This window comes from Cloeon dipterum, chromosome 2, assembly GCF_949628265.1.
Source record: "Cloeon dipterum chromosome 2, ieCloDipt1.1, whole genome shotgun sequence".
Taxonomy (NCBI): Eukaryota; Metazoa; Arthropoda; class Insecta; order Ephemeroptera; family Baetidae; genus Cloeon; species Cloeon dipterum.
Window position 1 is genome coordinate 2,545,477 of NC_088787.1, and position 15,614 is coordinate 2,561,090.

At 43.0% G+C, this 15,614-nt stretch overlaps 1 protein-coding gene across 3 annotated transcripts in view; it reads left to right on the plus strand.

The window, feature by feature from the left end:
• Positions 1-15,614, plus strand: part of Nos (Nitric oxide synthase) — a 77,071-nt gene that overhangs the window by 57,789 nt on the left and 3,668 nt on the right. For all 3 annotated transcript variants that reach the window (XM_065478201.1, XM_065478202.1, XM_065478203.1), the window contains exons 4-17: positions 4,957-5,048; positions 6,542-6,823; positions 6,884-7,058; positions 7,548-7,649; positions 8,802-8,996; positions 10,952-11,052; positions 11,104-11,248; positions 11,316-11,420; positions 12,553-12,623; positions 12,854-13,006; positions 14,006-14,180; positions 14,335-14,467; positions 14,718-14,796; positions 14,860-15,059. In XM_065478201.1, the coding sequence (XP_065334273.1) occupies positions 4,957-5,048; positions 6,542-6,823; positions 6,884-7,058; positions 7,548-7,649; positions 8,802-8,996; positions 10,952-11,052; positions 11,104-11,248; positions 11,316-11,420; positions 12,553-12,623; positions 12,854-13,006; positions 14,006-14,180; positions 14,335-14,467; positions 14,718-14,796; positions 14,860-15,059 (2,008 nt within the window). The remainder of the gene's footprint in view (positions 1-4,956; positions 5,049-6,541; positions 6,824-6,883; positions 7,059-7,547; positions 7,650-8,801; positions 8,997-10,951; positions 11,053-11,103; positions 11,249-11,315; positions 11,421-12,552; positions 12,624-12,853; positions 13,007-14,005; positions 14,181-14,334; positions 14,468-14,717; positions 14,797-14,859; positions 15,060-15,614) is intronic.

Consider the following 15,614-nt stretch of genomic DNA (forward strand, 5'->3'; position numbering starts at 1 on the left):
AAACACACGCTCCAATGCCACTCGCAACAAAACGACGAGAGAGATAAAAAAGTTGTGCAGACGGAAGACGGAAGCAAAGTCGTCTTTTGTGCGTGCGGAAAATGCGGCGTAATTTATTCTGAAAAGTTGCCAAGTTGCTCTACACGGCACTTTTTCTTTTTCTTAAGACTGGAATTAAAGGAAAATTCGTATTATCGGATTTTCCAGGTGACCTGATAACTGTTTGAATTTTTTAAGAGCTCGTCAGGGCATTCCTGAGCCCTTTGATGGCTTCTAAATGGATTTTGAAAGCTCCAGACTGCACGTCTCGTCCAAAAGACGTCACAAAAGCGTTATTAAAACGTCCTAATGACGTCTCTTTTCTTGGCAGTGGCTTGAGGGCTTCCCTGACGCCAGGGTTTTGATTCCTGGAAAATTCTGGTGATTTTGATGCCCTCAGGGTGACTTTATGCATGTTCCGAGCATGAAAATCAAATAGTTGTGTGATTTTCATTTTATAAAATTAAACCTGAGCTTGAAAAAATACCTTTTGAACTGAAATTTAAGAGAAAAATAATCAAAATTCCGTTTTGAAGTTTTTTAAAAGTTAAAATAATTAGAAAATTATTAAATAATTTTTATTCGAAAATTTAAAAATATTGTTTAAATTTAATTAAGTATGTATATTTTGGCTTTAATTACAACTGAACGTCACGAGGCACGTTTTTTAGAATCTATTTTCATAAAAAAAATACCAAGAATAAATTTTTCGGAGATGTCAGGGCCGCCTAAAAGCAAAGACAAAGATCTGGACGAGGAAGAGCGGTTGCTTTGCAAGTTTTGACGGGCTGGCTGCTATCTCGGCGGGTTGGAACGAGGCCGGTGTTTCCCGTGCTTTGTGTTTCGCACCCTCGGCTCCAGCCTGCCGCCGCCGCCGCCGTTTCTCCCCCTCTCTCTCATTGAAACGCAACAAACGAGATGAATATGCAGCCGCAAAAACCAAGGAAAAATTTCTGGAGCAGACGAATCGCGGCGGAAAAGCCAACGAACTGCGCTCGTGTGTGGGTTTTTTGTGCCATCGCCGCATTAATTGAGTGGACACTGACAAACGCGTTTCGCTTTGCAAACAAACACTCCGGCACGGCTAGACACGAGCACACACACCTCTGCAAAACACATGTAAACCAGAACGAGCGCCGTTTCGAAATATCTTTTACACGATCTGGGATTTAAATTCTGTGAAGTGTGATGTGGAAAATTAATTTAACCATATTTATTCAGTTTGTGTAAAAAAATCAGCCTTTTGGTTATTTAAATTGCTTAATTTCAATAAATAAAATAGATATGGATCAGTTTAAATTGAATAAAATGTAGAATTTGTTGTAATTTAATTCAGAAACCTATTTAAAAATTAAAAAATCTACTATCCTAAAGCTTGTTTGGGTTTTCCCCATTTTGGAAATGGAAACAAACTCATTGCCGCCTCTGTTGAGAGACAGCTCTGTTGTGAGTCAACCCTTTTTCTTTCTTTTTTCCTCTCCTCTGAGAGCCAGTTGTTGGGAAAGGACGGCAGATGTGTTACACGCACGCAAACAACAAGATTCGGTTTTCGGTGGATGTATAAAAAAAAGGCGGGATGACGGAGTGGGCAAACGTGCGTTCCAATTCGTTTGTACACTCGTTATTTTTTGCACGAGCCGTTTTGCGTGCCCGGCCGTAATTTATTTCGCCACTTTTTGCAGCCGTTTTTTTCTCGAGAGCTCTTATTTATAATTCCGCCCGCCGCGAGAGGCGCAGCTTAATCAAGCGCGAGATAATGCATCTCACCGTCTCGCGTATAATTCACCCTCGTCGGCTCTTAATTCACCCCTCCTCACCCTCCATCATATCATTCGCATTAAAATGCCGGAAATTAAAATGACAATTTTTATCCAGCTGAGTTTTACTCTAAATTAAAAGGGTTTAAACATAAAATCGATTGCCACGCCCCTTTTTTAAAATTCACCGCATTTTTTAAGAGAAATCGATTTTCGGTGACATCTACATGAATTTTAAATTAGTTTCAAGAGTTTATAATTACTTCTACGCAATCTAGTTTATTTTCAAACTGTGAATAAGATGATTAATGCGTTGCTTGCAAACTCTTCTGCTGTCTCGTGCTCTGCCAGACGTGAAAACAAACGCTGCTAATCCGTGTGCAGTGCATACGCGCGTCAAAACGATCTCTGCAATTAGCATCAATTGCAATCAAGAGTTTCGCTTCACACGTTTACGCAACACACACACTGCTTGCTTTCTCGCAAACAGGATTAGCTCTCAATGCGCTCTCTTTATTCCGTCCGTCTCACAGCAAATAGCAATTTACTCCTTGAGTGACATTATTAACACTATACTCCTTTATTTTCATTTCTGTATGAAGCAAAATTATTTTTAGCATATTCTAGCGAATGACGTCAATCGTAGCCTTTGTTTTAAATGAGGGCGTGGTTTAATTTAACTGGAAAAGGGGCGTGGCAGGTAAAAATGTGGAAAACTTGAATATTTTTGGATAAAAACTTAGTATAAATTGGTTTAATTTTATGTTTTCTCGGAAAAAGTCGTTATTATGAGCATAAATATTTTTTAAATGTCTTTCACCGGTTAAAGACCGTCTTTGACGAAGTTTCTGAGCCCACCAATCGATTCCTGAGGTTCGAATTAGGCAAAATGGATGTTTTTCCCGACTGAAAAGTGCAGCGCGACGTGCGAACTTTTTTCCCGCCAAAACAATATGAACGTATTTGCGAGAGCTGCGCATGCGTCAGAGCTGACTGGATGTGCCAAAAAAGTCATTCGTTCAGGTGGTATCTCTGCAAGTGCTCGAACCTGCTCTGACGCATGCGCACTTCTCGAAAATACGTTCAAATAGTTTTGGCGGGAAACAATGTTCTTCGCCGCGATGGACTTTTTGGTCGGGAAAAACATCCTCTATACCTAATTCGACCCTCAGGAATCGATTGGTGGGCTTAGAAACTTCGTCAAGGACGGTCTTTAATAGATAAAATATTTTTTCTTAGCAAATGATCAGAATTTCAAAAAAAATATCAGTTTTTAACCAATTTTCCCTGAATTTAACTTTAAACTATCGCGAAGCTCCCTCTTCCACAAAACACGATTTCTCTTCTGCGAATGAAGTGGCTTAATTTTGCCACCCTGCCCAACCCCCGCTTTCCTTGAAGGTTTAATGTGTTTGTCGTGTCTGCGGCGGGCGAATTTCGATTATTTTATTGCTTGCATTAGAAGAAGACACCTGCCGCCGACACAAACGCACGCACGACGGATTTAATTAGTCTGGCGCACCTGAGCGAAAGACACACGCCTTTATAATAACAAAATAAGGCGATGTATTCCCGAGCTGCGCATAGCTAGGGGTAGGCGGAAGGCGGAATCTTGCAATTAGACGCGTGCTGAGTGCGCACACAAGACGCAATTAACCGACTTCATCAATCACCGCAAATTGCTCCAATTCACCCATATGCACGCTCTTCGACTTTCGGCTGAGACGATTAAAACGCTGCATCGGCGCAAATTTGCGGCATTTGATTTATGTCTTAAAATAGGATATTAATTACCTATAATTCATTTCAAAATTTAAATATATGATTGAGGCACACATTTCTTGTTCAATGCAATAAATATTTCTGTTCTCTGTTGCTATTTCTTTACTAACAGCTGATCAGCCTGGTAATTGGCGAATCGACCGTTAGATGGCACATCAGGCTAATATAAATGTAACAAAATACGCGGGAAGGAAATTATCTGGTCGGCACGCCTCTTTTTCGACGCTTCTGATTTTCCGCTGGACTGTATCCTGATTGGTCTCCATTATTTCGACGCCATATTGACTTCTGACCGGCGGGAAACCAACAAAAATCGCAATCCAGAACCCCGATGGGAATTGCGGCTGCGCAGAAGGTTATAATTTAGGACACGCATGCGCAGTGATGTGTTTTGGCCTCTCAGTGAGATGAAAAAGCGATCCGAACATACTGCGCATGCTTAAGATGCGCACTAGTTTACTGCGCAGCTTCAAAAGGCGGGAATATTCAAACAACTTAAAAACAGTTAATTTAAGAACCTTGAAACCCAGGTTGAGGCTACGCATTTGGATATTTTAAACCTCTCAGTAAGATAAAGATGGCAACCAATGGGAAATTTTTAATTTTAATGCAAGAAATTTAAAATTATCTCGCTGTACTGTCTCCAAATTTTGTCCCTTTTAAATTTCGTTAATAGTTGAATTCTTCCCTTTTAATGATAAGATTTATTTCTCTATTGGGGTTCTAAGTTGTTTTTTACGAGGGACGCGTGCCGACAAATGAGGACAATCCTCTTGCTAATTTCGGATTTCAGCTTTTTTAAACGGCTTAGAGAGGCGCGCTGCAAGCATGAATAATAAATACGATTTGCGCCGAGCCGAGTACAGAATTATGCAAACGACTCTTCCAAACTTTGTAGCTTGCTGGCTCCCTCGCAAAATATTAAACTCTCGCCTTTTTTGTAGAACTCGGACACTCGGAGGAAAGGCAAATATTTGTAAACAGACGAATTTTCGTTTCACAAAGCGAAATGGGCTTCGCGTTTTTTGTACAGCCAACGAAATTATTAATCAACCTCATTTCTCTTGCTTTGCGATGAAAAATATAAAAACCCAAAACCTACTAGACAAAAATAAAAAACTATCCTGCTTTTGTGTCTCCTGCCGTAAATCCCGAGTCCATAACTTCAATTACAAGCGGCACTTAAAGAGAAGCAGGGCCGGATAATAATACTCGAGAAGCGACGGCGACCAAAGCTTTCTCTCTTTTTTTTTATTTTACGGCGGTGGCGCGCGGACTGCTTTCTTTATTGCCTCGAAGCAACATGTCAAGAGTCGAAAATGGGCCAATAACTCTTGTTTGCACCCTCTCTGACGCTCCTCCGGCTCGTGTGTTGCAGGTGTTCGACTGTCGCGGCGTCACCACGGCCGGCGGCATGTTCGAGGCCATCTGCAACCACATCAAGTACAGCACCAACAAGGGCAACATCAGGTCCGTTACAAGATTTACAATAATTTTTATCTGAATTTGTTGCTTTATACCTTTTTACCTCCCCTAATTAGCTGCTTGCTCCTTTTGAGACTGCAAAGATGCCTTTTAAATCTCGTTTATGTATAATTTTAATTCTAGTGTAACTCCTATCACTAGTTTTTAACCTTCCTCCTTGTTCACTTCCCCTCTTTACCTTTCTGTGTGCATTACCTTACCTTTTTTCTCTTCTTCGTGATTTTAAAGTTTCCTGAAATTGGTTGCTCTCAACTGTTGTAGGACATTTCTCATTTTCCCTGATTGTAAGCGTCTCCAAAATTTAGAACAACCTTTCACCCATTCCCCTCAACCGTATTTATTGTTTGTTTTCTTTTCCTCCGTGACTCCTTTCTAGATTATAACGGACTGTGTACTTAACCATCATTTTTCTTTCTTATTTATTTCCCCTCCAAACCTTTTACTTACCCTTTATCCCCTCCCCTTGACAATCTTAAAACCTTCCCCAAGCATTTATTTCCCCACTTTTACTGTTAAGAGAGTAGACCGCATCTTATCCTTCACAAAACCTACCAATACCAAAGCCTCTCCTCCATCATTTCCCCTCCTACCTTTTATTTCTTCCCCTACAATCTCCTCAGTTTGCTTTCGCTCAATAAATAGACATAAAAATCCTTTTTGCTTTATGTCCTAGTTTTAAGTTCATCCCTGATTCGTCATTTTCCCTTTCGATTTCTCTACCTAACGTACCTCCCCTCCAATGCCCTGACTTATATTCTTTTTTCTTAAAAATTTGAACGTTCCCCTTCTTATTTTTTACGCTCTCCGAATTAAATTCTAAATTTTTACATATTTCCCCTTCATGAAACCATTTACCTCCCCTCAAACCTTGCAGTATTTCCCCTTTAATTATTTTTCCTGTTTATTTTAATAATTATCGATTTAAATGGCAGCTTTTGTGTTAAAAAATGCGTGAAAATGACATTAATTCAACGCTCGCTACTAAATTGAATTTATTTTTAGCCGCGGTGAAAACAATGCGGATGCAAATTAAAAGCCGAGAGGGTGTGCAGCGAGCGTGTGGTCGCGCGCCGACAATGCTCTCTCTCTCTCTCTCTCTCTCTCTCTCTCTCTCTCTCTCTCTCTCTCTCTCTCTCACTCTCTCGTGCTGTTATTGTGCGGAGTGCCGAATCGGGAGAGCACATAATAACAACTGCGAGGGTGCTGAGGGCTCGTCGGAATCGACTCTCCCCTCGCGCGCGCGTCTGCAAGATTAATCTCTTAATTTGCGCCCGGCCGACCGACCAACCGACCGGAATATTCGTTCGCATGCGGCTGCTGTTTCTCTTTGTGCCATTGATCCGCCGGAAAGCTTTTAATCCGCGCTAATTTCTCCGTCTCGAATGTAAACTGCACGGCAGACCAACAAGTTGCCTTTGTGGTTTTTAACAGAAATTTTCATCACACTAAAAAATAAACGCTAAATATTTTTTTGTTAGGTCGGCGATTACGATTTTCCCGCAGCGGACGGACGGCAAGCACGACTACCGCGTGTGGAACATGCAACTCATCTCGTACGCGGGCTACAAGGAGATGGACGGCAGCATCACCGGCGACCCTTTGACCGTCGAGTTCACCGAGGTGTGCACCAAGCTCGGCTGGAAGGGAAAACACACCCGCTTCGACGTCCTGCCGCTCGTGCTCTCCGCCAACGGACACGACCCTGAGTACTTCGACATCCCGCCCGACCTCATCATGGAGGTGCCGCTTACACACCCTACGTGAGTCACCATTATTTATTTATTTTTTAATAAAAATTTAAACATTTTTGAATTTCTTAGTTACGATTGGTTTGAGGAGATGGGTCTGCGGTGGTACTGCGTGCCGGCGGTGTCAGGAATGTTGTTCGACTGCGGCGGCCTCGAGTTCACCGCGTGTCCCTTCAACGGCTGGTACATGGGCACCGAGATCGGCTGCCGTGACCTCTGCGACTCCAACCGGTACAATATTGCCGAGGTAAGAACCGTTAAAGACCGTTTTTGATGAATTTTCTGAGCCCACCAATCGATTCCTGAGGATAGAAATAGGTAAAATGGACATTTTTCTGACCAAAAAGTGCAGCGCGACGTGCGAACCTTTTTTCCCGCCAAAACAATATGAATGCGAGAAGTGCGCATGCGTCAAATGTGGCTGGATGTGACAAAGAAGTCATTCGTACAGGTGATATCTCTGCAAGTGCTCAAACCAGCTCCCACGCATGCGCAGTTCTCGTATTTACGTGCATATTTTTTGGCGGGAAAAAAGTTCGCACGTCGCGTTGCACTGTTTCTTTGGAAAAAATATCAATTATACCTAATTCGACCCTCAGGAATCGATTGGTGCGCTCAGAAACTTCGTCAAAGACGGTCTTCAATTAAAAAACTTGCCTCTAATAATTTATTAGATTTATATATGCTCATTTTTTTATCTTAATAATTAAATTTTTCCCTTTCAATTTTTGTTCAGGCTGTGGCGACGCAGATGGGTTTGGACACGCGGACGCCGGTGACGCTGTGGAAGGACCGGGCGCTGGTGGAGGTGAACGTGGCCGTGCTGCACAGCTTCCAGGTGAGAATGAACGCACAGGCAGCCGCAGCTTCCCTCCCCCGCGTCTAATCAGTCGCACATGCACGAGAGCAGCTAGCGGCAATTAATCTAATGGCTCGTCGTGCATTGTGTTTGTGCTCTCTCTCTCTCTGCTCGCTCGTCGGCCGGCAAATAATAAAAGTTTGCGTCGCGCGCGCCGTGAAAAATTGCCGCTCCCCCCAGAGTCCCCAGACCGCAGATTGGAAACAGTCGAGTGACCTTTTCCGCAAGTGCAAACTTGCCACTCTCTCTCTCACACAGCCCGCAACAAGTTTCGCCATTCGCGATTTGCATTCTCCATAGTGTCGAAAGCGAGAAGTTTGCTTTGTTGTTCCTCGATTCTCTAATGGATATTGGGGTTTTGAAGCTAAAATTAGATAAATGACAAGGTTTTCTGAATATTTAAATGTTTTTGTATGTCTTAAATCGATGCTATTGAGGCTGTGAATGACTTGATATTTATTAAAATTGTGATTTTTAAATTATAGAGGCGTCTATCCACTGAGAAAAAATTTAAATTTAATTTTTAAAAATATATTTCAGCGAGAAAAATGTAATCTGGGTTTGTAAAACAATCCTGATGATTTTTCTCTGGGGGAAGCGACCATTTTCCCGCCAATTGTTCTCGTATTTCTTTCGATTTGGGTCAAAGTTCCGCCTGCAGGAAGCGAAAGTATGCAAGGCGCGCGGCACGGAAACGCCGCGCGTTGCATACACACTCGGAACTGCAGGCGAAACGCCACATTTCTCCTTGGATGTGATTAACGCGGTGTCCTTGAGCACGATGTGGCAACGCAGCGCTCCCCCACCAGCGACCAGGAGAAATGGCGTCCGCGTTTTGCAATTAAATTAGTCTAGTTTAGGCAAAAAGTCGACATCTTGTAAGTAAAATGTTCAAAATGGCGAATAAATTACTTTTAAATGTCAATATGGCCATTAAAATCACCTTTAATAAAAATGGCGACCATCACGGACCTCCCCTGGTCGCTGGTGGGGGAACGCTGCGTTGCCACATCGTGTTCAAGTCAAAAATCAAGGATTATCCCCTTTTTCTGGCCAATCCGAGTGAAAAACAATTCTCTATTCCCCTGAGAATTCAAAATAACACATTTTTTGTGCGAATTTTTTGTACAGCTGCACAACGCGACGATCGTGGACCACCACACGGCGTCGGAGAGCTTCCTCAAGCACATGGACAACGAGCAGCGGCTGCGGCGCGGCTGTCCGGCCGACTGGGTGTGGATCGTGCCGCCGATGTCCGGCTCCATCACGCCCGTCTTCCACCAGGAGATGGCCCTCTACTACCTCAAGCCCTCCTACGAATACCAGGTAATAATTATTACGACTATTCGAATTTATAAATGAAAATCCAGCTCTGTCGACGTTTATTATTATTTCCAGCTGTGAGAAAGGCTGCCATCTGCTTTAATCAGGGGTTGTGATATTAATTCGATGGGTAGTTTCTGCCCTTTTAGCAGAGTTAATGTGTAACTGCAGCTGCTGATGGAAACAAACGCGACGCGCGCGCTCCATTAGCCGCCGTTTTTCGCATTTCACGTGTCGTGTTCTGCCGCGTTATTTGATTACCGCGCCAACGGACTGCACAGCAGAGGGAAATAATGCTTTTCTCTTGATTAAAATTGATTGCACACACACAACTTTTTGTGCAGCCGGGAAATGAACAACTCTAGCTGCTCTTCCTGCCCAGCTGATTGAATTAATTCTAGAAATGCAATTTGTATTAAATTTCTTCCAATTACGTAATGAGAGGTTTTTTTACCTAATTTTTACGTAAATTTTTAATTCATTTTTACTGAATTTAATCTCTTAACCAATGCTAAAAACTAATTTTAATTAACAGAGATTCACATTCGGCCTGTCTGTTTGATTTAAAAGCATTTTTTGCAATAATTATCGCCAAAAAAGGCCCTTTGGAGCTTTCATAATGCGATCGGGAGGGTTAAAACAGAATCAAAAAGCCAATTTTTAATTTAGAATTTTATTTTTAACATTTTCCTGGCATTCTTCGTGTAAAAAACACGATTTTGTTCAGATTTTTCAATTCTTACAATTTATAAATATTGAAATTCGAGAATTCAAGGTTCCCCAAAGTACGTACAAATTAATGACTAAAGTTTTTATGTTTTTTAATCGGAATTAATTTGATTCAAATCCTATTGGTCTATTTAACAGTCAAAAAAGGCGTACATAAACCTTATTTCGTTAATATTAATTTGAATTTCCCGCCAATCCGCCATTTTGAAAAGAAAAAAGAAGGTAGTGGAAAAGGAACTTATATAATTATTTATTTTTTCATGCCTATATCCCTTCCCTTTTTACTTAGTTTCTTTAATTCCCTTCCCCTCCAACCTATCCCCTACTCCCCTTCTTTATTATTCTTTCCCTTTCTTCCCGCTAACGGAGCTACCACCGTTTATTTACAATGTTTCAGCTATTTCGAAGTTAAAAATGAGCATCTTCCTTGCATAAAATATTTCTTTTATTATTTTGTTCCTGAAAATTTATTATTTTTCATCTCTCTCAAAGCGTGAATACAATATCCGGGGCTTATTTCGATCTGTGTGAAGATTCAAATGTGCATAGCGATGATCGGGAGCCGTCTCATTGGGTATTCCATCCAGGGTTCGTCGCCGCGAAATAGAGAGAGATGCGTATATGTGTGTGGTGGCGAAAAAAACGTCCCGCAATCGATACACACACTCGCCGGCCAGCCGGCGTGTGCACATGTATGAGAAAAGTGTCACCGATTCCTATTTAAGTTGTGTCAATCAGCACGCGGCGCCTTATCATCGGTTTAATCGCCCACGCTCCATCCATGGCTGCTGACACTTTATTTGGACGCAGATCCGCAGCTGCACACGCCTTTCGCAATAAATTCGCTCGCTTTTCCGGGCCTACCTGTCGCGCTCATGAAAAATTTACTGCTAGCTGCTTCTCCCTGCGCTGTCCGACTACATCAATATAACGTTTTAAACCGCACAAAATGAATGGCCGCGTGTGTGGCGAATATACGTACGTCACCAGACACAAATTTTTTCACTCGACGAGTGCCGAGTCTCTGTACAATTTAATTAGCACCGACATCAAAGCAAATTTAGATAAATAGAGAGCTGAAAGGATCTACTTTTAAAGAGCTAACTAGTTTTGATGGAAATTTATATTTATTCAACGACTTTTAAAACTAAAAAGTACAGAATTCTTTGACTCAACACAGGGCCCCCGTGCTCAGACCGGAAGTATTTCTGATTTAACGTCTTTTGCAGGAGCCGGCGTGGAAGACGCACGTGTGGAAAAAGGGGCGTGACACAAGCAAAGGCTCCAAGAGCAAGCCAAGTCGCAAGTTCCACTTCAAGCAGATCGCCAGGTTTGTTATTTACTTGTCTAAAAAACCGTTAACCGCTATCTGGTTTCTCAGGGCGGTGAAATTTACGTCAAAGCTGTTCGGACGTGCCCTCTCGCGGCGTATCAAGGCAACTGTATTGTACGCAACGGAGACCGGACGCTCCGAAATGTACGCCAAGAAGCTGGGCGAGATTTTCGGACACGCCTTCAACGCTCAGGTCTGTTTCGTTTCACTCAGGGTCATCCACTATACCCTGAGAGTTATCTTTATATTTTTGTTTGCAGGTTTACTGCATGCAGGACTACGACATGAGCAGCGTCGAGCACGAGGCCCTGCTGCTGGTGGTCACCTCGACCTTTGGAAACGGTGATCCACCTGAAAACGGAGAAGTGAGTACCCTTTTAACGCGCAAATATGGTGTACAGTGGGAAAGATGAAAACGATTTTGTTGTTGTTTCTTTACTATCAGCTGATTAGCCCGGTAATTGGCGAATCGACCGTTAGATGGCACATCAGGCTGATGGAAATGTAATAAAATGCACGGGAATTAAATGATTAGGTCGGCACGCCTCTTTTTCGACGCTTCTGATTGGCCACAGGACTCTCTCCTGATTGGCCTTCATTATTTCAACGCCATATTTAATTCTGACCGGCGGGAAACCAACACAGATCGCAACCTGGCCCCCGGTGGGAATTGCGACTGCGCAGAAGGTTTTAATTTGGGTCACGCATGCGCAGTGATGCGTTATGGCCTTTCAGTAAGATGAAGAAGCGATCTGAACATACTGCGCATGCTTAAGATGCGCACAAGATTACTGCACAGCTTCAAAATGGGTGAATTTTTCAAACTAACCGATTTAACTAAAAAATAAGTTACGTCTCCTGATTGGCCTCCATTTTTTCGACACCATATTGAATTCTGAGTGACAGGAACCCACACAGATCACAACCCGGTCCCCCGGTTGGAATTTCGACTGCGCAGAAGGTTTTAATTTGCGTGACGCATGCGCAATAAAGAGTTTCAGGTTCCCTGTGAGATTGAAAAGCGATCTAAACATACTGCGCATGCTAAACATGCGCAAAGTTTACTGCACAGCTTCAAAATGAGCTTAAAATTAATGCCATATAATTTCTGACCGGCAAGAATCAAAACAAATCGCGACCCGGCCCCGGTGATGTAACGTTTTTGCTCATCTGAATGTTTTCTCATTGCCTTATTAAGCAATTCCTAATGAGCCGCAGTGCTAATTACGCCCGTTCATTGCGCTGATTACCAAGTTTCTTGGTTGTCTAGTCAGTTTCGAGGAGAGGCTCCGTCTAATTATTCGACAGCTAATTTGGGTGAGTGCCGCGCTCTGCCTGCTCAATGGCTGCGGCGAGAGCTTTTATCGGTCACGCAAAGCTCTGCTCTCGCGGCCTTTATTATGTGTACCGTGTGTGTTCGCATTTGTTTGCGTTCGCGCCGAAATTTGTCGTAAAAAAGGCCGTAAATGCCAATGATTTAATTCTGTTTGATTGCAGGCGTTCGCGCAGAACTTGTACGCCATCAAAATGGACGAGGCCACGGCCACCGGTGACGCAGACAATATCAGGTTTTTTGTCTCTCTGTTTTATTTCGCAAAACAAGAGAGCGGGAAAAATCCATAAATCGCTGCGTCTCGTTAATCACCATTATTCCGCCGGCGACGTCAATTTCCTTTTGATTCGATTAGCCGCTCGCTCGTTTCTCACTCGAATTTTTCCTGATAAACTTGTGACACGCCAAACGAGAGAAGAGGATTATTTATCTCTTTGAAGTAGTAAGGGAATGCCTGATTTTTAGAATGGGGACATCCAAGTCGTTTATCAAGGCCAACAGCCAGGTTGACACGGAGAAGGTGGTGGAGAAGCGGCCCCTCGACCGCCTCGATAGCCTCCGCGGTTCTGTCAGTGACGTCATGTCCGAGGACAACTTCGGACCTTTGAACAACGTCAGGTAGGTGTTCGAGTCGCCTATTTTTTTCCATAAATTCCTTTTTAAGGCTTGAAATTTTTTAATGGCAGCCATCTTGGTTTATGTTCGTGACGCGAAAATTTGGCCGCTTATTCGCCACGCCCACTTTTTTCATCCCTCTGCATCGCGCGCACTTATTACTATCGCCTTGAGCTAACTTCACTCCGATCTGCTGACTCCTGCGCGCGATGCAGACGGATTTAAAAGTGGGCGGGGCGAACGATCGGCCAAATAGCCGCGGTATAAAACGTGAATATGTTACTTGAATTTGATAAATTATTCAAATTAACTCTTTAAATTAATAAATATCAGTTAAAATCGGTAAATGTAACAGACAAATTCCCTGAATTAAAAAATGTCCGCCATCTTGTTTCTTAATATTATGTAATTAGGCTTTGCCTGTTACAGACCGTCTTTGACGAAGTTTCTAAGCACACCACTCGATTCTTTAGGGTAAAATTAGGTAGAGAGGATATATTTTTTCCGACCAAAAAGTGCAGCGCGACCTGCGAACTTTTTTTCCCGCCAAAACAATAAGAACGCATGCGTAATAGCTGGTTTGATCTCTTGCAGAGAAACCGCCTGTATGAATGACTTCTTTGTCAGATTCAGCCAGCTCTCACGCATGCGCACTTCTCGCAAATACGTTCATGTTGTTTTGGCGGGAAAAAAAGTTCGCAGGTCGCGCTGCACTTTTTGGTTGGAAAAAACATCCATTTTACCTAATTCGACCCTCAGGAATCGATTGGTGTGCTCAGAAACTTCGTCAAAGACGGTTTTTAAATAGAATAGAAGCTTTTTAACGATTTACTTGAACCTTTTTGGATTTTGCACAAAAAATCGATATTAAAATTCAAAATGGCAGCCGGTATTCCAACATTTCAATTACAATCTTCAATTTCTAACTAATTTTAAATGTCATATCTGTCAAAGAGACCAATCATAACACAGAATTACTGTTTAACACTTAATTATCACCAGATTTTCGGTGTTTGCGTTGGGCTCGAGTGCGTACCCGAATTACTGCGCGTTCGGCAAGTACGTGGACAACCTGCTTGGCGAGCTGGGCGGCGAGCGGATGATGAAGCTGGCGTGCGGCGACGAGCTGTGCGGCCAGGAGCAGGCCTTCAGAGACTGGGCGCGCGAGGTGTTCACCGTGAGTGCCCTTGACTCCACTCTCTCGACTCTCGACCCTCGTCGCGGCTGCCAAATCTAATTTGAAAGCTCGGTTAATTGCGAAATAAAGTGGCAGCCCCGTGATGATAAATGTTTTTGCGGACGCATATTAATTTATTCTCGCTGTTATATAGGTGGCGTGCGAGACGTTCTGCCTGGACGACGACGCGTCGTTGAGCGAGGCGACCAAGGCGCTGCGCTCGGAGAACCTGAGTCCGGCGGCGGTGCGATTTGCAGAAGTGCCGGCCGCCGAATCTCTCGTCGCTGGTGCGTACGAGCACGAGAAACGCCTGCGAATGCTGCGTGTTAACAACCTCTATTAGTTTTCCGTCTATTATTTCTTACGAAGCTTCTCCGCCGCTTTTGTGTGTAGATTCGTAGAATAAAAGCTGCTCGCCGCTTTTTGCCCTTTTTTAGTTTTTTATTGTTTCTCTTTTTGTGTGTGTCCTCTAGATTCGTGCCTTTATTTCGCATCTAGGTATAATGAGAAAATCAGAGTTCTAAAGCCACATTGCAGGTTTGACTGGTGCCCACAACAAAAAGGTGAACGCCTGCAAGGTGCTGGCCAAGACCAATTTGCATGGCGAACACTCACCGTAAGTTTAAATTCGTAAATTTCAGGATGGGACGATTATTATTATTTTTTTAATAAATTGTAGAAGGGCAACGATGCTGTTGGAGCTGGCTTGTCCGATCAACATCTCTTACCAGCCTGGGGACCATGTTGGTGTCTTTCCCTGCAATCGACCCGATTTGGTCAACGGGCTGCTTGAGCGGCTGCGTCCGCCAAACGCAAAACCCGACTGGTCCGAGAAACCAGTCCAATTGCAGACCCTCAGCGAGAAGGCGACACCTAATGGTTAGTGCATGACAAACATTTAGTCTTAAATTAGTGTTTAGAAACGAATCTCAAGCGTTTTATTCATAAAATTGGTTGAAAAGTGTTTAACTCTTTTCCATAACCCCCAGATACCTTTATATCCTCCCCTCATAAGATTCTCCCATCCATATTCTCCACTTTTTCTTCCCCCCTCTTGCTGTTGATAATCTTGTAATCATTTTGTATCTCATTCTCCTCTTTTACGTTAAAGCCTAGAGAGGGAAGGGACAAAAGGAACGAAGGGGAAGGGAGGGGAAAATACACGGGCCAAATAACATGCATTTAGGCATAAATTAGTGTTTATAGAACGAGTCTCAAGCGTGTTATTCATAAAATTCGTTGAAAAATGATTAACTCCTTTCCATAACCCCCAGATACCTTTATATCCTCCCCTCATAAGATTCTCCCTTTCCATATTCTCCATCTACCACTTGTTCTTCCCCCTTCTTGTTGTTGATAATCTTTTAAGCACTTTTATCTCATTCTCCTTTTTTCCCCGTTACAACCAAGAGAGGGGAGGAACAAAAGGAATAA